This window comes from Desmodus rotundus, chromosome 1 (assembly GCF_022682495.2).
Source record: "Desmodus rotundus isolate HL8 chromosome 1, HLdesRot8A.1, whole genome shotgun sequence".
Taxonomy (NCBI): Eukaryota; Metazoa; Chordata; class Mammalia; order Chiroptera; family Phyllostomidae; genus Desmodus; species Desmodus rotundus.
In genome coordinates, this window is record NC_071387.1 from 164,259,304 (window position 1) to 164,280,344 (window position 21,041).

At 36.3% G+C, this 21,041-nt stretch overlaps 1 protein-coding gene across 1 annotated transcript in view; it reads left to right on the forward strand.

The window, feature by feature from the left end:
* The first annotated feature begins 650 nt into the window (after positions 1 to 650).
* Positions 651 to 21,041, forward strand: part of WDR41 (WD repeat domain 41) — a 53,979-nt gene continuing 33,588 nt past the window's right edge. Inside the window, exons 1-4 of the mRNA XM_024563601.3 lie at positions 651 to 987; positions 3,219 to 3,334; positions 18,675 to 18,723; positions 19,899 to 20,030. Coding sequence (XP_024419369.1) covers positions 937 to 987; positions 3,219 to 3,334; positions 18,675 to 18,723; positions 19,899 to 20,030 — 348 coding nt within the window. The 5' untranslated portion in view covers positions 651 to 936. The remainder of the gene's footprint in view (positions 988 to 3,218; positions 3,335 to 18,674; positions 18,724 to 19,898; positions 20,031 to 21,041) is intronic.

A 21,041-nucleotide genomic window follows, 5' to 3' on the forward strand; every position in this document is an offset into this window, starting at 1 on the left:
ATTAGAACATAGGAACCAGAGAGAGAGAGTGATTCCTATGTTCTAATCATACCGGTAGTTTTTAATAAGTCTATATAGAAGCCAGGAGCATATATTTTTCAAAATATGTGTTGGGTACTTGTGATATGCAGTCAGAATAGAGAACCATAGCTCTTTGACTAAGAAAGTTTAGTAGTCAAAATAGAGGAATGAAGTGCCCTCTGTTCTTTAGGGAGATTCTGGGTTAGACCGCACAGAGTGGTCAAGAGCTTGGAGATTGAGTTCCAGTCTCGGTGTAGCCACTTCCTAGCTGTTGGCTTTTGACAAACTATCCAATCTTTCAGAGCTTCAATTTCTTTATAAAATAGGAACTGTAGGATTACTATGCGGAGTTATGTAAACCTTAACACAGTATCTGCACTACACCACACAAAAAGTGGCCAGATTTATTCTGATATACATACGTGCCATTGGATTTGTTTGGATGCGAATGTCACCTTGTCCAGCCAGCTCTTGAAACCTGGGTTCCTGGTCCCTCAGCCAAGTGAAGGAAGCGAGGGGACTATTGATTGGTAGGCGCTTGCTCGCCAGGCTCAGGTGCTGCGCCACACACTTCCAGCAGGGGCCGCTCAAGCTACCCAAGTTCAGCAGCAAAGTGGGCGACGCCCTGCGCCTGCTCACTTGGAGCTGCGGGTCCCTCTGAAGCCTCCTTGCCCCCAGCTGCTGCTCCCCTGGTGGCTACTTCAAACCAGCTTTCTGTGGTTGTGTACGGCAGCGCTTTACAGACAAATATCTTAACGTTTTTGTGGGTTCTGCTTTGCACTGCTTCTTCTTTGGGCAAATCTGGAGCGGCAAGTATTTGCAGCTCTACTGCTCTGCTTCCTGAGCGGTAGGAGGAGGCTGAGGCCGGCGTAGAGTTCGGGCTGACTTGGGCCAGGCAGACACCATCTTACCCGGATGTTGCGATGGCTGATCGGGGGAAGCCGAGAACCTCAGGGACTGGCAGAGGTAAACCCCAGAGTGGAGCCTGCCTGCCCCTGCAGAGGCTTCTGTCTGAGCCCGGAACCCGAGGCTAGACAATGGAGACTGCGTCGGAGGCGGGGCCTGTGTGTTGCTGCGGGTGAGGAGGGGGGGCGCTCTTTCTGCTGCTAATTTGTACTCGATTCTCCTAAGACCCTGCAAGTTAAATGCAGTCGCCCTGTTGCAAGAAGTGAGGAAACTGAAGCTGATGTGGTTCAACAGCGCGCTCTAGGAGGCACTCAGCTAGTCTCCCTAAACCAGTCTCATTTCACTTTTTAGAAAGTTATCCGACTTACTACAATAGAATCAAGTGGTGACTGCAACTTTACACTTTTGGTTTATTTGAATTGGTATCACTTCCCCAAAGCATCTGATGCTTGCTCAGGACATATAAAGGTGATTTGATTTTTTATCCAAGAACCAAAAAATATATAATTATTTTAAAATTAATATATTCCTTCAAAGTCAAGAAAATGATCTAATTGCTATTTTTGATTCCTTAGTCACGTTTTCTTTATGGGCCTGAATGATTGAATAGACTGTAATGAGATTTATATATGAAATGTTGCGAATAAAGTAGTTTTGCAACCTTAAAAGTACTGAGGTCTGGAATTTATTTCATATGCCACCCACGAATAGAATTTGTGTTGAATTCCCTTTTATTTCTCATAAAAAATACTTGTTTTGACTGTTAAAAATAGAAAACTTGGATTGTTGTGAGTCAACAACTGTACGTTTCAGTCTTCCTTACATCTTTGCAGTTGAGGCTCATTCTCTATTTTTTAAAAAAGTATTTCTTATTTAAAGTTAGGTGTATTTTAGAGGGGCTGAAATCCTAAAGATTATGGAAGAATTGTGGCAAGTTGAGTAGTCCATACAGGATGTATATATGACAGTTCCATACAAACCTCATTATTGGATGAATCATAGACTTGTATTGACTAGTTCTGTGATGTCTGACAAGCTTTTATTCAGGGAAAGTAGTATATAACTTTCAGATTTCTCACTTGATTTTCATTGCTAGAAGGGACATGGGTTAAATAAAAAATTACTGATTTGGGGGTGAACTTTTTGGAAAACGTTTATGCATGTTAAGTTGTACATTTCTTCATGTACAAGTACAATATTTCAGTTTCATAGCTTCTGTTAATTTGTTCATTGTCAGAACCAATGATTTGCCTTGATTTATGCAAGAACTTTTGAATCTAGGCTTCTAGTTCAAGCAGGGTTTCTCTGCTGGGATAATTTTACCCCTTAGGGGACATTTGGCAATATCTGGAAACATTGTTGATTGTCACAATTTGGGGTGGGGCTGAATGTCTATTGGCATGTAATGTGTAGAAACCAGGGATGCTGCTGAACACTGTGGTGCACAGACAGCCCTTAACAACAAAGAATTACCTGGTCCAAATGCCAATAGTGTCAAGTTTGAAAAACTGCATTTTAGAGGTTAAGGACAGAGGTTTTATGAAATAGTACTGGGTTTGACTATAGAAATGGGGTCAATAAGACTTACCTTACAGAGTTATTGAGTTATATGCCATGTTTGCTTCGCACAGTATTTGACATATGGGCTGCCACCTAATACTCTGTAAATCTTAGCAGTTACCTTTATCAATATTATTTTTCACAATTGTATTCATTGACTTAATGATTTCTTTCCTTATTCATTCAGCAAACATACAATGAGTGCCTATAATGGGCTAGGCACTACTTTAGTCTGTTTTATATTTTATCCCTTGGACCTGCAGTTTTGTTTCTGCCAAATTCCAACTGAGAAACACCGACTCAAAAATATTGAGTTGGATTGGCCCATTAATTTCCATAAAATGAAATTCATCCTTTTTTGTAATTTTAATGTGACTTGAAAATACTAAAATTCATGGTTTGGATTTGTGGTAAGAAAAATGTTTTGTGTTAAATTGGCAGTCAGTTGATACTAGGGGAAACAATACAAGGTGGGGCAAAAGGAGGTTTACAGTTTTTACATAGAAGATAATACAACAATTAATAAATAATACTGTAAGAATAAATTGTTTAATGTACTAAAAACTGTAAACCTACATTTGCCCCACCCTGTATGTAGTATTAGAATGTGATACAGCTTTTTAAGTTTTGTATTCTTAGATGTATACCATGCAGTTTTATTCCAATATGCCTTTTATCATAAATCATTTTATTTCTTTCTCTTTTGTTTTGGCTTTTCCCCCCGATACAAGAAATCTCCTTTACAGACAATAGGTGAAGAACAAACCCAGAACCCCTACACTGAACTGCTTGTACTGAAAACTCATCATGATATTGTACGATTTCTGGTACGGTTAGATGATGGCAGGTAAGAAACTCTAGTTGTCCAATTGACTCGTTTAGAAAGTTTTTAGGAATTTTATATTAAAAACAACTTTAAATTCATCCATCTCTTTTAAAAATTAAAAACTGATCATTAGCAACATTTAGTAGAAATAGACCTCTGAATCTTGATGAAATATGTATTTGAAGTCTTTTTTGCTCAGAAGTCCAGAAGTCAGGGTGTCATATCTGGTGATTTGATGCTTATTTTTGTTTCAGGGTTCTTTTTTTTTTATGGTTCAGAAATATTTTTTTTAGGTTAGGGGAAGTGTGTGACTTTAAAATTTGGTTGGGGTTATAACTGTATGTTAAGGTGAACCTAAGTTTGACAGACAGGTATGGGAAATGTTTAAATACCAGTTACCTAAGGGAATGTATTATTTTTAGTGGAAGGTGAGGTAAGTATTTAATCTGAATTTTTTCTTATTGATGCAGTCCCTTTAAAATAAAGTCTCTTTATTGATTCTGTTCTCTTTGCTAAATAATACTCAGCAAAGGGAACAGAATCAGTAATATTATAATAACTATTTATGATGACAGATGGTTATTACAGTTATTGTGGTCACTTTGTAAGATATATAAATGCCACTGTATTGTATACCTAAAACTAATATAAAATTGTATGCCAATAATAATTAAAAATAAGTTGAAAAATTCAAAAAAATAAAATTTATATTATTGTGTACTACTTTGATAATGTGTAATATTGTGTTGAGTATATTTGCAAATAGAGATGAAGGTGTGTATATCTTCGGACTATAGATTTAGCTTGTCACAATCTGTTTATTAAACCCTTATTCAATCATATGCTTATCCTTTGGAACATGTATCACAATAAAAATTACACAATTAATTGTGTAACTATTTAGTATTTATCTTCCCCTCTAAAATGTAAACTTCATGAAAGTGGGGGTCATGTTTTTCTTGTTCACCACATATCCTTAGTATGAGGCACAGTGCTTTATATATAGCAGGTAATTAATAGATAATTGTTAAATGAATTAATGAGTCCCCAGACTATTAAGTGTACATGTTGCTGGCCATCTTAATTCCCTAACCCCACTTCAGTTTTCCCTATCAATTCTTCCATTTGTCTTTTTTGCCTTTAATACTGTTTTTTTTCTTTTCATTTTTGAGTCTGTGGGTGACTACTACTGTTATTATTCCTAATTCTATCCCTTCTGTTGTCTATTAACCAGTCTTCTCTCTGCTCTTCTTATGTCTTTGTATTTAGTTGCTTTTCCCATATGCAATGCAATTCTGACACTACCTGGAGTTAGGTTAGATTTTACAGATAAAAGCACAATCCCGCACAATTCTCCCCCTCACTTCAGTCACCAGCTGTAATCTCCAGGGTTTCCAGGCCACCCACACTTGTGGCCAACTGGCTACACATTCTCACGTCCCCTTAGGTTTGACAATTTGCTAGAATGCCTGACAGAACTCAGGAAAGCACTATACTTAGGGTTACAGTTTTATTATAAAGGATTCAGTTAGGACCAGCCAAAAAAGAGGCCCACGGGGCAAGGTCTGGGAGAGTCCCAAATGTAAACGGTGTCCTCTGGATCCATCTCCCTTCAGGACATCAGCGTGTATCATTGGTGAGAAAGCTCACCCAAACTTTGAGTGTCTGGAGTTTTTCAGGGGTTTCTTTTTTAAAAAAACTTCCTTTTATATTTTTATTTTTAAAAATTTCTTAAAAATCCTTACTTTCTTGTTTTTTAAAGTATATTTTATTGCTTATTCTATTACAGATGTCCCAATTTTTCCCTCTTTGCCCAACTCTACTCGATACTCCCATTCCCTCCAGCAGTCCCTGCCCCCTTAGTTCATGTCCATGGGTTGTACATATAATTTCTTTCACTTCTCCATTTCGTATACTATTCTAAACATCCCCCTGTCTATTTTGTACCTAGCAATTACGCTTCTTATTCCCTGTACCTTTTCCTGCATTCTCCCCCTCCCCCCTCCCAAATGTTAACCCTCCAAATGATCTCCATGTCTATGATTCTCATCCTGTTCTAGTTGTTTACTTAGTTTGTTTTTGTCTTTATTTTTTTGATTCAGTTGTTTATAGTTGGGAGTTTGTTGTCATTTTAATGTTCATAGTTTTGATCTTCTTTTTCTTAGGTAAATACCTTTAACATTTCCTGTAATAAGGGCTTAGTTATGATGAACTCTTTTATCTTTACCTTGTCTGGGAAGCTCTTTATCTGTCCTTCCATTCTAAATGATAGCTTTGCTGGATAGACTAATCTAGTTTGTAGGTCCTTGTTTTTCATCACTTTGAATACTTCTTGGCAGTCCCTTCTAGCCTGCAAAGTTTCTTTTGAAAAATCAGCTGACAGTCTTTTGGGAATTCCTTTGTAGGTAAGTCACTGCTTTTCTCTTGCTGCTTTAAAGATTCTCTCTTTATCGTTAACCTTTGGCATTTTAATTATGATGTGTCTTGGTGTGGTCCTCTTTGGGTACAACTTGTTTGGGACTCCTGTATTTCCTGGACTTGCTTGTCTATTTCCACACCAAATTAGGGAAATTTTGTTTCATTATTTTTTCAAATAACTTTCCAATTTCTTGCTCTTCCTCTTCTCCTGACATCCCAATGATTGGATGTTGGCACATTTGGAGATGTCCCAGAGTCTTCTTATTCTCTCCTCATTGTTTTGAATTCTTGTTTCTTCATTTTGTTCTGGTCGACTGTTTATTTCTTCCTTATGTTCCAAATCGTTGATTTGAACCCTGGCTTCTGTCCCTTCATTGTTGGTTCCTTGTGGGTTTTTCTTTCTTTCTCTTAGTGTAGCCTTCATTTCTTCCCTTATGCTTTTGCCGTACTCATTGAGTTTTCTGAGCATCCTTACCACCAGTGTTTTGAAGTCTGCATCTGCTAGGTTGGCTATCTCCATTTTGTTTAGTTCTTTTTCTGGGGTTTTGTTCTGTTCTTTAATTTGAGCCATATTTCTTTGTCTCCTCAATTTGGCAGCCTCCCTATGTTTGTGTCTGTGTATTAAGTAGAGCTGCTTTCACTCCCTGTAAAAAGTACCTGTAAATTGTGTGGGGTGGAGCCTTAGGTAATTGCCAGAGTAAGGCAACCCTTTTCACCACTTTGTGGCTCTGTATATTGGGGAGGGGTCAGAGAGGGGACAATGCCACTGTCTGTCTTCCCGAGGCTTTCTCAGCACTCTCCCCGTTTTCAGTCACTTCACCTTCTTCCTGTATGCTACCGATGCCCTTCTAGCTATTGCCCTGCTGGTGGTTCCCAGAGTAGGTGGGTTTGTGTATGGGCCATGCAGGCCTTTAAATGGACTCTCCTGAGAGACTGGCAGTTTCTTCTGCCACTTCAGCCCCCACTGGATTTTATATCCAGAAGTTGTGAGGTTTTATTTCCCTGGCACTGGAACCCTGGGCTCTGTGGTTTCACCTGGGACTGGGATTGCTTGCTCCCCAGGTATCCCTCTCGATTTTTACCCACCATACATGAATGTGGGACAGCCTGTTCTGCCACTCTCTGCTGCCACCCCCTCACTGCTGCCATACCATGTCCTCTCTGCCCTGGCTCCCTGTTTCTGCCCCTCCTACCAGTCCACATGACTATGGCTTCTTTAAATCCTTAGTTGTTGGACTTCTATACAATTCGATTTTCTGGCAGTTCTGGGTGTTTTTTGTTTTGAGGTTAGTTGTGATCCTTCTTATGGTTGAGCAAGGACGCGAAGCATGTCTACCTGTGCCTCCATCTTGACCGGAAGTGTTTTATTGGGGTTTTATACATAGGAATGATTAAATCATTTCACCATGTGGTTAAATTCAATATCTAGCTTTCCTCCTTTCCCCAGTTTGGAGATCAGGCTGATATCCATAGCTCAAAGCCCCAATCCACTAATTACATGGTTCATATTTCCCAGATGGTCAGCCCCCATCCTTAAACTGTATAGAGACCCACCCTGAGTCATCTTGTTAGCATAAGTTCAAGTGAGGTCTGAGGAGCCCCACTTCCTTCTAGAAACTAGGGACAAAGTTCATCCAAATTATTATACAACAAAATGCTCCTCATCTTTTGCTTGAAAAGTCACCGCATATATATTACTAGCCTATCAATATTCTGTTGTGATATAAGCCAAACAAATCATAGCTTGTTAACCAAAGTGTGATAATCTTCAGCCTTTTTGGTAATGCTCATTGTTGGTAGGTCCTAAGAGATACTGTATTTATTTAGTCAGATATTTGAAACTAAACATTTCTGGGAAGATAGGATTTTGGATAAAGTTTTCTTGTACCATATTTTACCATAGTAAATTTGTAGGTTGGTAAAAAAAAAATCCCAAATAATTTCTTAGACCATAATCACTAATATTTGGACTTTAAGGAATCCTCAAATCATTTTGTCTAAAAGTTAAGTAATAAATATACAGTATACTTTCTGAGTGTAGTCTTTGAATTTTTATGTAGATCCACTGTTAAGATTTCATGTTCATTGCTATATGTCCTCTCTAATGTCCTCTTGACTAGTCTTATTACCTAGCTAGAAGAGCACTCTCCAGGAAAGGCCATCTTGTAGAATAATGACCACTGCCTGAATGCTGGTATTTGATTACACTTTCCCCACAGTGGTGCTGATGTATTCTTCACTTCTTCAGTGATACAGTAAAAGTTCTGTGAACAGTAAAAAGCTACAGATGGTTACATCAGTTATTGATTGCTCTGTCAAATATCACCCCAAATTTAGGTATTTAAAACAACCACTATATATTTAGCTCACTATTTTTTAGGATGGCAATTTGGATTAGGCTCAGCTGGGTAGATTTTTTTTCATCTATACCATGGTCAACTTGTTCTTGGTTAGGTTCACTTATGCATGTGTGGTCAGCAGGTAAGATTGGTTGGAGCTGGCTGGTTCATAATGGTCTCCCCTGGGATGACTGGGGTCTGTCTCCATGTGGTTGCTCAAGTACTTGTTCACATAGTGATCATGAAGTTCTAATACCAACAACAGGGCAAACCCTGCTGTAAAACTTTTCAAGTCTCTGTTTGTGTCATGTTTGGTGCTGTTTCATTGTCTAAAGCAAGTCTGGAGCTGACACAAATACATTAAGTGGAAAAATAAACTGTACCTCTTGATGGGAGAAGCAACTAGGACTTTTTGCAAATAGCGGCATAGGGAAGGGAACAATTTGTGGCCATGTTTTCTATCTAACACAGTGAATCTAAATGTCAAGAATAAATGAAAAAGCCTACCTTTTGGCTTTTGCAATAAAGTGAAGGTATTACTGAACAAATTACATTTAATTCTATGTACTCAAGTCATTACTGTGTCAAAATTTCCATATAATTAAGTTTTTCAATCACACACAGACCTTTAGAACTTTCAATCTGTTTTTTTTTAAAAAATTAATTCTGTAGTGAACTAAAAAAATGAGTTATAATAGATAAGACATAAAATATCTATAAACTATATAAATGTTTATTACAAATGGAATTAAAAGCTCAAAATTTTCATTCTTATTTTAACAGTTTAGTTCAGAATTATCTTTAACATTGCATATGTACATTATTTATGCATTGCCCAATTACCAAAATACCTTAAATATTATATTGTTATAACTTGTATGTTTTTTATTTAGTTTTTATAGACATTACATTCTAGTTTTTGGTCAGCTGTTGTAATCCAGGTTTCACGCTTCAGGTCTTTAGATAATATCAGTTTATTGAGAATTTTGCAGAAGGATTTTCTTGTTTTCTCAGTAGCTCAGCTAAAATCAGTGAGTGGAAAATTTTCTCAGATTGGTTTTTGAAGATACCAAATAAATCCTGTATAACCTAACAGACAGCTGCCTTTTCTTTTCTTTAGTATTTTTTTTAACATGAAGTGAGGGTTATATTGATTGGGAGATCACTAAAGAAGGCTAAGACTCAGCAAGAGTTCCAAAAAGTGAACTGTGCTAAAATTCCATGTAATACTCTAGCATTTGACACATTAAACTAAACCGTGTTTATAACACATTTTAAGAAGAGTTTTCTCTGTTGCTCATTTGACCATTGCTTGCTACTCCAGGAAACAGACAAGGTTATGTAGGATGGTGATCATGACTGGAAAAGAATTTAGGTGACCCATGAAATGCCAGACTGGAGAACATAATATGCTCCTAGAATGGCTGGTGAAGCTGTATATTCACAAGAAACTAAATGAACTCAGTATGGTTTGATAGTTCACTAAACAAATAATATGTTACATATCTAAAAAAATATTCTTAAGCTAAGAAAAACTTTCTTACGAACATTCAGAGAAAAATGGATAGTCAAGATGATTTAGATCCTCCTAATGCCTGGATTCAATAGGAAGCAGACAATAAAGTGGAGTTAAACATGCAAAAAGTTTATTACAGAGAAAGCGGCAATGAAAGGAAAAGGGAGGAAACAGGATTGGACAGGGCAGTTGTCTCAGACTATGATGCAGCTCTGACCAAGTCTCTGAAAATGTAATGGGGAGCTCTGGAGGTAAGAATGCCCTTTAGAGGAATCCTGAATGGGATAGAAATAACTAATACTTTTTGTCCTGCCTTGCTTAGTCATTGGCTGAGGATCATCTAAGAATGTGCTGTGGCTTCCACCACCTTACTTAATCCCAATGCCTGGGGTGCCAACTGAAACAGTAATGATCTTGGCTTAAAAGTGGAAATGTACCCTGAAGTCAACAGCTGGAGGCAAATAACTTCATTCCTCACATCTGGGCAGCTTGTCCTCTCTCGAAGAGGTATCTGCAAGTTAAGATCTATAGTGCCTTTCCTATACAAACTGTATCTTGGGATCTGTAATAATTGATGGGAGGAAATTTCTCTTTATAGAAGAATTCAAACTAGGAAAAATCGTAGAATTGGAATACTATAATTTTGCAACCTCTCGTAGAGTAACAAATTAGGCAGTGGCTATTAACATTATGCGCATGCGACTGCCAGAAATTATATTTTCAGGTGGAGTGTACAAACTGCTTATGAAGTGGCCTTACCAAAAAGTAAATTTTAATCTGATTAAATCTTAATTTACCAGAAATACAGGGGACAAAAGTACATGTTAAATGGCAACACTGGAAGGTAGCAAGCAAGAGAATTCTATAAAACAAACTCTTGCCCTGACTGATGTAGCTCAGTGAATTGAGTGCTGGCCTGCAAACCAAAGGGTTACCGGTTCAATTCCCAGTCAGGGCACATGCCTGGGTTGCGGGCCAGGTCTCCAGTGAGAGGTGTGCGAGGGGCAACCACACACTGATGTTTCTCTCCCTCTCTTTCTTCTTCCCTTCCTCTTTCTCTAAAAACAAATAAATAAAATCTTTTAAAAAAGAAAAACAAACCCAAACTCTTAATTGCAAGGAAAAAGGAATCAGTAAAAGAGACATTAAAGGTATGCCAACCAATTGTAATGTATGAACCTCATTTAGATCCTGCTTCTAATTAATTTAGAAAACAGACAATCAGGGAAATTTGATCATTGACTGGCTATGTGATGCCATTAAGGAATTAAATGTTGTTAACTTTAGTTGTGATGTAAAAGAGTCCTAAGAGATACATACTGAAATAGTTACTGATAAATTGGGATTTGCCTCAAAATAATGTGTGGAGGGGGAATTGGGTGTCATATGTACCAAACAATGTTGGCCGTTAGTTGATCATTATTGAAGACAGGTGATGAGTACCTGAGGATTTTTGTTGTACTGTTTCCACTTTTATAAATACTTAAATTCTTCATACTGTAAAAAAAAGATACATATTTGGTATAGAGGAAATAATACCTATTTAAAAGAGATTTTTGTTTCAGTATAAAATAAAACTTTTTCTTAGCTATTATTAGATGCAAAATCACATGGATGGAGATGAACATATCAACTTGATAAAGTATTAACTGGCAAAAAACTGGATTAAAGGATGTGGCATTGGATATAACCACAGTGAGTTTCCTAGTACATCACCCTGAGTTAGGCAGACTTGTTCTCTGAATCACTGATGCAACTGGACATCTGCAAACCTCCCACTCAAATATAGGCTTACCTCCAACACAAGAGCAAAGCAGGATGCTCTCTCTCTGAACAGAAAAATCCTCTGAGAAAAACCAAAAGAGTAAGAACTGAGCATGTCCAATTCATTCTCTCAAACTCATTTACTAGATCAGTGGGGAGAGGGAGAGGCCAGGGATGTTTCTCTAGTAGTAGCTCTTTCATGGTAACGTGAGCTCAGGATAATGGAGAGTCCCCCTAATAGAAGTCACAGGGATTTTTTGGTATTCTAATACTTGTAAACTTGATATGTGGTTTAACTTTCTATTTGTGATCTGGGGCATGGGAGAATTTACCAAAGGTTTTACCTTCACAAATGACCATGGGAACTATGAAATCTTCCACCTCCATTCTTTCTCTGAGCTGAGAAAGGACTTTAAGCATTCAGATTTTAGAGGTGTGTGTGTGTGTCCCTTTTTAAGGGGAAAATTTTTCATGTTCAAGTAGATCTAACGAAAGAATCAGTGGCAATGTCATGACTTCTGTCAATGCTTTGAAATTCCCTTTAACTTCTATTAAAAGTCTCTACATCTCTAATTTTCTTCAAGTCATTCTAGCATACAAGATAAGTAAAATCTATGTGAAAACTTTGTTATTTTTCATTTTTACTTGGTTTCTAGTATTGTAGAAGCATTTTTCAACTTTATTATAAAAATATATATACTATTTTAGCTGCATCATGTATTAGAAAATACTTGTGGATTAGGTGGGAAGTTAGTTAACCGCAGGGATTTTTTTGTATTATCAGTAATAATGTTCTATTTTTATTTTTCTAGTGCTTTATGGTTATGTAGATATGAATACGGGGGGTTTATGTTCAGGTTGATAGGTTATGCTTTTTAATATGTCCTTGAAGATTATATTTGAATTTGTAGCACCTTTGACTGAATTGAATTCACATGAATAAGAGCTGTTAAATATACCCTTAGGTAATGGACATAGGAATTACTTGTGAAAATATTTTATTTTATACAAATATTTGTGAAGCTTTGGCTGTTCTTTTAGTCCTCAGTTGGTAAGAATGAGAGTACTTTCTCTATGTTCAAAGGGAAGATGTTTAAAGGGAATGATTTTTTAAATTAATTTTTTAAAATATATTTTATTGATTATGCTATTACAATTGTCCCATTTCCCCCCTTTATTCCCCTCTGCCCTATGCACCCCCTCCCCTCCCACATACCCCCCTTTAGTTCATGTCTATGGGTCATACATATAAGTTCATTGGCTTCTACATTTCCTATACTATTCTTAACCTCCCTCTGTCTATTTTCTACCTACCATTTATGCTATTAATTCTCTGTACCTTTCCCCCCTTCTCTCCCCCTCCCACTCCCCTGTTGATAACCCTCCATGTGATCTCCATTTCTGTGGTTCTGTTCCTGTTCTGGTTGTGTGCTTAGTTTGCTTTTGTTTTTGTTTTAGGTTCAGTTGTTAATAACTGAGTTTGTTGTCATTTTACTGTTCATATTTTTTATCTTCTTTTTCTTAAGTAAGTCCCTTTAACATTGCATATAATAAGGGCTTGGTGGTGATGAACTCTTTTAACTTGACCTTATCTGAGAAGCACTTTATTTGCCCTTCCATTCTAAATGAAAGCTTTGCTGGATAGAGTAATCTTGGATGTAGGTCCTTGCCTTTCATGACTTCAAATACTTCTTTCCAGCCCCTTCTTGCCTGCAAGGTTTCTTTTGAGAAATCAGCTGATAGTCTAATGGGCACTCCTTTGTAGGTAACTGTCTCCTTTCCCCTTGCTTCTTTTAGGATTGTCTCTTTATCTTTAATCTCAGGTAACTTAATGATGATGTGCCTTGGTGTGTTCCTCTTTGGGTCCAACATCTTTGGGACTCTGTGGTCTTCCTGGACTTCCTGGAAGTCTATTTCCTTTGCCAGATCGGGGAAATTCTTCTTCATTATTTGTTCAAATAAGTTTTCAATTTCTTGCTGCTGTTCTTCTCTTTCTGGCACCCCTGTAATTCAGATGTTGGAACATTTAAAGATGTCCGTGGAGGTTCCTAAGCCTCTCCTCATTTTTTTTTGATTTCTTGTTTGTTCATTCTGTTCTCATTGAATGTTTCTTCTTCCTTCTGGTCCACACTGTTGATTTCAGTCCCGGTTTCCTTCCCATCACTGTTGGTTCCCTGTACATTTTCCTTTATTTCACTTAGTATAGCCTTCATTTTTTCATCTAATTTGTGGCCATATTCAACCAATTCTGTGAGCATCCTGATTACCAGTGTTTTGAACTGTGCATCTGATAGGTTGGCTATCCCTTCATCGCTTAGTTGTATTTTTTCTGGTGCTTCCATCTGTTCTTTCATCTGGGCCATTTTTTTTTTTTTGTCTTGTGTTGCCTGTTACATAGTAAGGGGCGGAGTCTCAGGTGTTCTCCAGGGTGGGGCAATCCACGTTGCTGCATTGTGGTGCTATATGTGGGGGAGGGTTCCAAGAGGGAACAGTGAGGCTTGCTCTGCTCTCAGCTGGTTTCAGTCACTTCTCCGGCTACCCACAATCAGATTGGGCCTTTCTGGTGCTGATTCCCAAGTGCGTGGGCTTGTGCACGCTCTAGGCCCCTGTGGGTCTCTCCAACAAACTCTCCTGTGAGGCTGGGAGTTTCTCCTGCTGCCGCCTCAACCCCCACGGGTGTTTTCATTAAGAGGTTTGAGGCTTTATTTCCCCGCTCTAGAGCCCTGGCTTGCACTGTCTGTCTCTCTCCGCAGTTGTTTCTCCCAGTTTATCCTCATGCCAATGTGGGACTGCCCAGTCTGCAATCCGCCACCTTGCTGGGTCCGCCGGCCACCACCTTGCTGCGAGTCCTCTCCGCCCAGCTGCCCATCTCTACCCTTCCTACCGGATGAATGTTTCTTCTTCAACTCCTTGGTTGTCGGACTTCCATACAGTTCGATTTTCTGTCAGTGCTGGTTGTTTTGATTTTTTTTTTTTAATTTGTTGTCCTTCTTTTGGGTGTGTGAGGAGGCACAGTGTGTCTGCCTAAGCCTCCATCTTGGCTGGAAGTCCCTCACACAGTCTATTCTTGATATAACAGTCAAAAGAGTCTCTTGGGAGAAAGTATCAGGGAGAGTGAGGATCCAGATGAGGAGGCTCAGCATGCTATCTGCCTGTCCTGTGCCCGCCTGCAGCTGGGCAGGAATGATTTCTAGAAATTAAAATGAGTATAAACGGGGATTCTCAATGGATACACATTCTGGACCCTGTAACATTACTAAGTAATTTTGACTATGAGCTCTTCAAGGTCAAGAACTATCTCATTGATCTTTACTCTTAGGAGCAAGCATATTCATCTATATGTTATATGGTTAGTGCTCAATAAATATTTCTTGAATGAAAGAGTAAATCATTTACTCTCACAATAAGGTCTCATAATTAGGGGAGGAGAGGATGGAACATTCTAGATGCTCTTTTATAGGTCTTCATTAAACTATGCTTTGCCTTGCTAAGCTTGTTTTTATGCATAACCTTTTGTTTAGTCATTTAATTGTATAGTTACAATGAGTATTTTTAAAGAATGGGTTTCAAATTAAGAAAACTTGAAGGCTATGCATAACAATAGGATAGGAACATGAAAAATAAAAGGAATTATCTTTGTGGTGAGATTCTGGGTTTTAAACGTTTCAAATTTCTATTTTTGCTATGACAGTATACTGATACATTAATAATGATAATTGGGAAAAGTGAGGTTACATTAATACTATTAATTACTTTACAGAGCCTTTGCAACACCTAAATATTTGCTTATTCATTGAGAAGGCATTCTTAGTGTTACAAACCTGCCAGAAATAATCAGATTTGTTGGATTAGAAAATTCCATATTATAAAGATTAATAAATATGGCAATTACTATATTTCATTGATTTTGTGAAGCCTATTTTTCCTATTTAAACATCTGTAAAATTTGAAAACATCATATAATTGATGGTGTATTTCAGTTATAATTGGCAACATTTTTTCCTTAATAGTGCATAAAGTAATAGAATGCCTTATATTTGATGATGTCTTAGGTCTGATAAAATATAGCACCTGTATAAAGAATCACTAAATTTTAAGACCTTGAGGTAAGAACCACATATAATTGATCTTGGCATTTTCCCAACACATAGTAGAAATAGTAGAAATCTCACTGAATATATTTTGTGCTGATCAGTAAAGAAGCATTTCTCTTAAAACCTTATCTTTGAGATGAATCTTTAGATTCTATTAATTTAGAGTGCTTTGAAAAATTATTAAATATAATTTTATGACAGTAGTCACCATTATTTCTTCTATTGAATAGCTTAAACCTTACTCTTTTTTTTATAGTTCATTACTTGTTTTCAGCCATTACAGTATATCTTTATTGGGAATTATTGGGTTGAATTTTCATTTATGATTTGGAGGTTGCTGGAGTATGTGCTTGATGGATTAGGATAAACTGACTTATTTAAGGTAAAAGTATATAGTTTTCAGTTATCTATTCTAGTAGAATGGGTAATTGTAATTTGGGAATGATCTCCCAACCCTTTATTAGTTATTTTATGAGAGGTAATAATATATAGCAAAGTTACACTGATTTGCATTTTTAAATGGCACGTTTCCTTGTTAGAGTAGTGATAATAAATACCAAAATGGCAAAAAAGAAAAGGCAGCAACAGAATATATAAGAATTTAAAGGCCTGAATAATCTACCAACTGGGTAATTTACCTCTGAGCAACTAAAAGTTGGCTGTGGTTTCCTGCATTACTATTGAGCATTGTCTAGATTTAACTTTTGTTCACTACTGATTGAATTAAAGTTTGAGATGAAATGCTTTACATCTCATTTCTAAATTCATGAACTCAATGAGATTCAGACACAATAAAACAATGAAGTAAGCTAAAAATTGAGGTTAGAAAAAGAAGGTATTTTATACCTACAATCTTATAAAATGGAGAAAAGCTATTATAAGAGTTTCAAAAATCAATAGAAATTGATGTTCTATAGCAAAGAAAACTTAAGACCTAGAGTCCTGCCCTTCCAGCCTTGCTGTACAGGTAAACAGAAATCAATAGGTCTAGAAACATAAGCTATTAAAGATGCCTCCTACTTTTTGATATTGAAGGCATTGTATAATATTATAATTCAAAAATGTATGCAATTAAGTAGATTATATTTTAAATTTAGAAACGATTATTTTCTTTTTAGTAAATTCATATCTTTTATATATTTCATTATTTCATTTTGAAATAAGAAAAGTATTAAGTATAGATATTAAGATAACTGTTTGGTTTCTAGCTTGTTACCTAAGTAGTTTTAGAAGGTTCTTTCCATTAAAAAGATAGTAGTTCTATATTAAAATACTATAAACAGACTTTGTCAGACTGTATTTGGCCAATTTCCCATTTCCTGGGTAATCTTTCAGCTCCTACGCTAGGATATGCAATCAAATGGTTTTGAAATGGGCACTAAGTATGGGAATTGTCAGAGCCAGTGAAAACAACAGTTATGTATGGTACTTTGAGCATGACAAATTTGAACTTAAAGCTCAGTTTGGAGTGTTAAGGCAAATGTTACTTGACTGAAGCAGTGAGATTTTAGGGATCTTCTATAGGGATAAAATTCATTAGAACAGATACTCTCAGGAACAAAGTGATTTTTGTGTCCCAGTTTATCAGTTCTTTACTTTTCCCCAATGATACATTATGGCTAACAATGTTTACTTTAATGAAGATTTTCAAGGCATACTCAGATTTTGTGAAACCCAGTAACAGTCTTGTAAAGAAGTACAGGTTTTGCCCTGGCTGGTGTGGCTCAGTGGGTTGAGTCAGCCTGTGAACTAAAAGGTTGCTGGTTTGATTCCCAGTCAGAACACATACCAGAGTTGTGGGCCAAGTCCCCAGTTGGGGGCGTGCAGTAGGCAACCAATCTGTTTCTCTGACACATTGATGTTTCTCTCTCTCCCTCTCTTTATCCCTCCCTCCCCTCTTTCTAAAAATAAATAAATAAAATGTTTAAAAAAAAGTACAAGTTTTCTAAATACGGTTGCTGCAAGTGGGGTATCATTTATCAAGGTTTGTTAACTATAAGAGCCCAGATGTATGCAGTTCATAGCTGTCTCTCTGTAATACCATTTCTTTCTCTTCTACTTAAAAAAGCAAACCTCAAATTTGAATTCAAATGAATGAAAGTGATATTATAGGATCAATTGGGAATCGATTTTGATTCATTAAAGAATCATTTGCAAACTTACGTACTACATTATTAATGACAAATTACTTGATATGCTTACAATGTGATTGCTATACACTACTGCTTGAGAACAATGCTTTTTTGATTTTTTTGTAATACAGTTACTATGATGAATAATCCTGTACAACAGATTACTTTTGTTTTTTTAATAGTTTTTAAAAAATATTTTTAGAGAGGGGAAGGGAGGGAGAAAGAGAGGGAGAGAAACTTCAATGTGTGGTTGCCTCTCGCATCCACCCATTGGGGACCCAGCCTGCAAGTCAGGCATGTGCCCTGACTGGGAAGGGACCCTTTGGTTCACAGGCCAGCATTCAATCCACTGAACCACACCAGCCAGGGCAGACACTTGATAGTGTTTCTGTCATAGATATCTTTTCTACAAAATGTAGGTGATTGTTCCTTTGTGTATAGTGAATGTGGGAGGTAGAGAAGAGATAAGCTGTGACTGAGTCCATCACAGCTCTTTTTCCTGCCATGAAAAAACTTTACTTTTGAGTTTCATGCATTTCCAATAAAAAAAACAAACACACACCCTAAAAAAAAAAACCCAAACCATCCAAACCAAGAACACAGTATTTATATAAAAAGACCAAATTGCTGAGAAGACTAAAGGAGAGATCTTGGCTTTAAATAGCAGTTAGCATATTTTTACAGAGAAAATAATAGAAATAATTAACTTATCTAATGACATGGTTTCTTTGTTCCACTTCTAGAATATCACTTCCAATCAGTGAAGCTGTTTCTCAGTTTAGCTTCATGTTACTTAAGTCAGGGTTTAATTATATAACTTTAAAGCAAGGGAGAACTTTAAAGATCCTTTACAGATCTGCCTCATCCTTGCAGTTTATTCATTGTAACACTGTAAATGATCTTATTTATCTTTGTAACCTCAGTCCCTGGCATAAAACCTAGAAGGTATTCCATCAATATTTGTTAAATTAGCTTAAAGAAACTGATCTGCATTAATATCAGTAAATCAGAATATGATTAATAAAGTTTGATAGTTCTTAGTAATACTAGCACTTAAATGTCAGCAATGATTTTTTTTTACCTTTCTTCTCTAATCAGATTTGCATCTGCTGGTGATGACGGACTTGTAGTTGTATGGAGTGCCCAGGTGTGTATTGGTTTTGTGCGGATTGTGTAATAAAGATATGATTGTATAGTTGAGTATGCATTTATAAACACTATCTGGGGATATACCTGCATATTAGTAGACAGACTAATACTTGAAAAGGGATACTTAGGATGAATTCGTTTAAAAAGGGTACCAATATTTCATAATGGTTTTTAAATTAAGATTCTTTTCCTAAGAAACAAATGCCAAGTTGTGAAAATAAGTTTAATTTTATTGAACAAAACTTACCAGTAAGTATGTAATGATTTTGAAAATGAATCAGATACTGATTTTTGTGGCAGACAGTATTTTTTTCAAAATTGTATAATTGCATGATATAACATACTTCTCATATTTGAATTTACTAGAAATATAATAAAAGGTTTATTTTTAAAAACATTTTTAAGGCTTCACCAAATTTCACTGAGGCCTCCCTTCCTGATCCTTGGATACTCAAGTTATTCTACTTTGAAGTATTTATCTTTTCTTGTTATCTGACCCGTCAGATCCTCATTTTTCAGTGGCTTTGCCTGTGGTTAAAGGAGTTAACATTATATACCCTGCATTCCTGAAATTTTGCAACCTTGGAAAGATTTGCAGTTTGTTTTATTTACATTTATTTTAGTATGTTTACTACTTGGGAAGTGCATGAGTGACTAATGGATGAAGATATTGGAGGGTGTGAATAGCTGTCTCTATTAAATAGAGATGGAGTGGAGAGAGGCCAACTTTGAATGGTTGATCATATTGGATATAGATGTATTTGTTACCGTTGTTATACTTTTTTACCTTCCATTACTTTATAACTATGGAGACTTAAATAATACTTGGATAATGAGTACTTTATATTTTTTTCCTACAGATTAAGTGACTGATATTTTAATGCTTAGTTTATCCAATTATATTCTTAAAATCATATGGAAAGAATATTCCTTTAAATTTTCTATAAAATATGCTAAAATTTGTATTTTCTATCAGGAAATAAAATTGTTTATGGCTACTCCTTCAGCACCTGTTTAGATTATGCTTTGATTGCTTAAAGTTAAATTGTGAGATCTAAGTAATTTCAGGTAGAATGTATGTATTTTCTACATGGTGATTCTTCTTAGTGTTGTCATTTAAACTTATTTAAATTGTGAAATATGAACCTGTTAATATTTTCATTGGTATTTCAGACAGGAGAAAAACTTTTGGAACTCAATGGACACACTCAAAAGATAACAGCTGTTACTACATTTCCCTCCTTGGAAGCATCTGAAGAAAAAAATCAGCTTATCTTGACAGCCTCTGCTGATAGAACAGTTATTATATCCTTAAATCTGGAAGAGAGTGAAATACCATTAGTGATTCAAGGGACCACTATATATATGTGAATAGTTTTTAGCCTTTTGAGTTTGGCAAAAATGATTTTCTTCTAGCTTTCACAAAAACTTCTTAAAAGCATTAGGCATCTGAAAAGTATTAGACTGGAAATTAGACTTATTATTGATAGAAACCCCATGACCAAAACTGTTCTTTCCAGAGTTACTATTATATTTAATTATATAAAATGGAAGAAGTGGAGAAAGTGGGCTTGAAAACATTATCTCAGCTTGCTTTTTAATTTAGGGAAATAAAGATCAGTTGCCCTGGAAAATAACTTACATTTTTTCTCCTACTTATTGTACAGGGAAAAAAAGTTAATAGCCCCAATCCATAAAAGCCTTTTGCGCACCCAGTCTGACAGAAAAGTGAATTACCATCAACTCGGTGTTTAATATTATATTCAGTATTTCAAAATAGTTTTTAAAAAGTATATTACCTTTCTTTATCCCTTACTTTTAGGTAAAAATTTAAGATGTAATGGCATTAGTAAGGTTTTTTTAAAGTGCTTACATGAGCCAGGCATTGTTCTGTTTTATATATATCAATCCATTTAATCCCTACAATAAGTGTTTTTATGCTCATTTATAGATAACGGAGGCAAAGAGAGGTTAAGTAGCTCCAAGGTCACACAACCAGTGTAGGGCGGGAGGCCGGCAGTCTGACTACAGAGCCCGAGTTCTGAACCACGATACATAATACTACCTTCATAAAGTATTCTCCGTAAACAAATTCAGTCCTTTAATATTTGAGGAACCGGATTTGTGAAGGCCATAGCCAAATGTTATGCAAAACTCTAATCTTTTATTCCTTTTTTAAATTTAAAGCTATCATAGATTAGCTTGAAAAAACCTGTGCTCATCTGAAAATTCTGCTTAAATAGCTTCAAGCATTAGTGAAGTTAAGTTTTGGAGTAGGCCCGGAGTCAAGTGTTTCTCAGGCTTCTGTAAAACCGA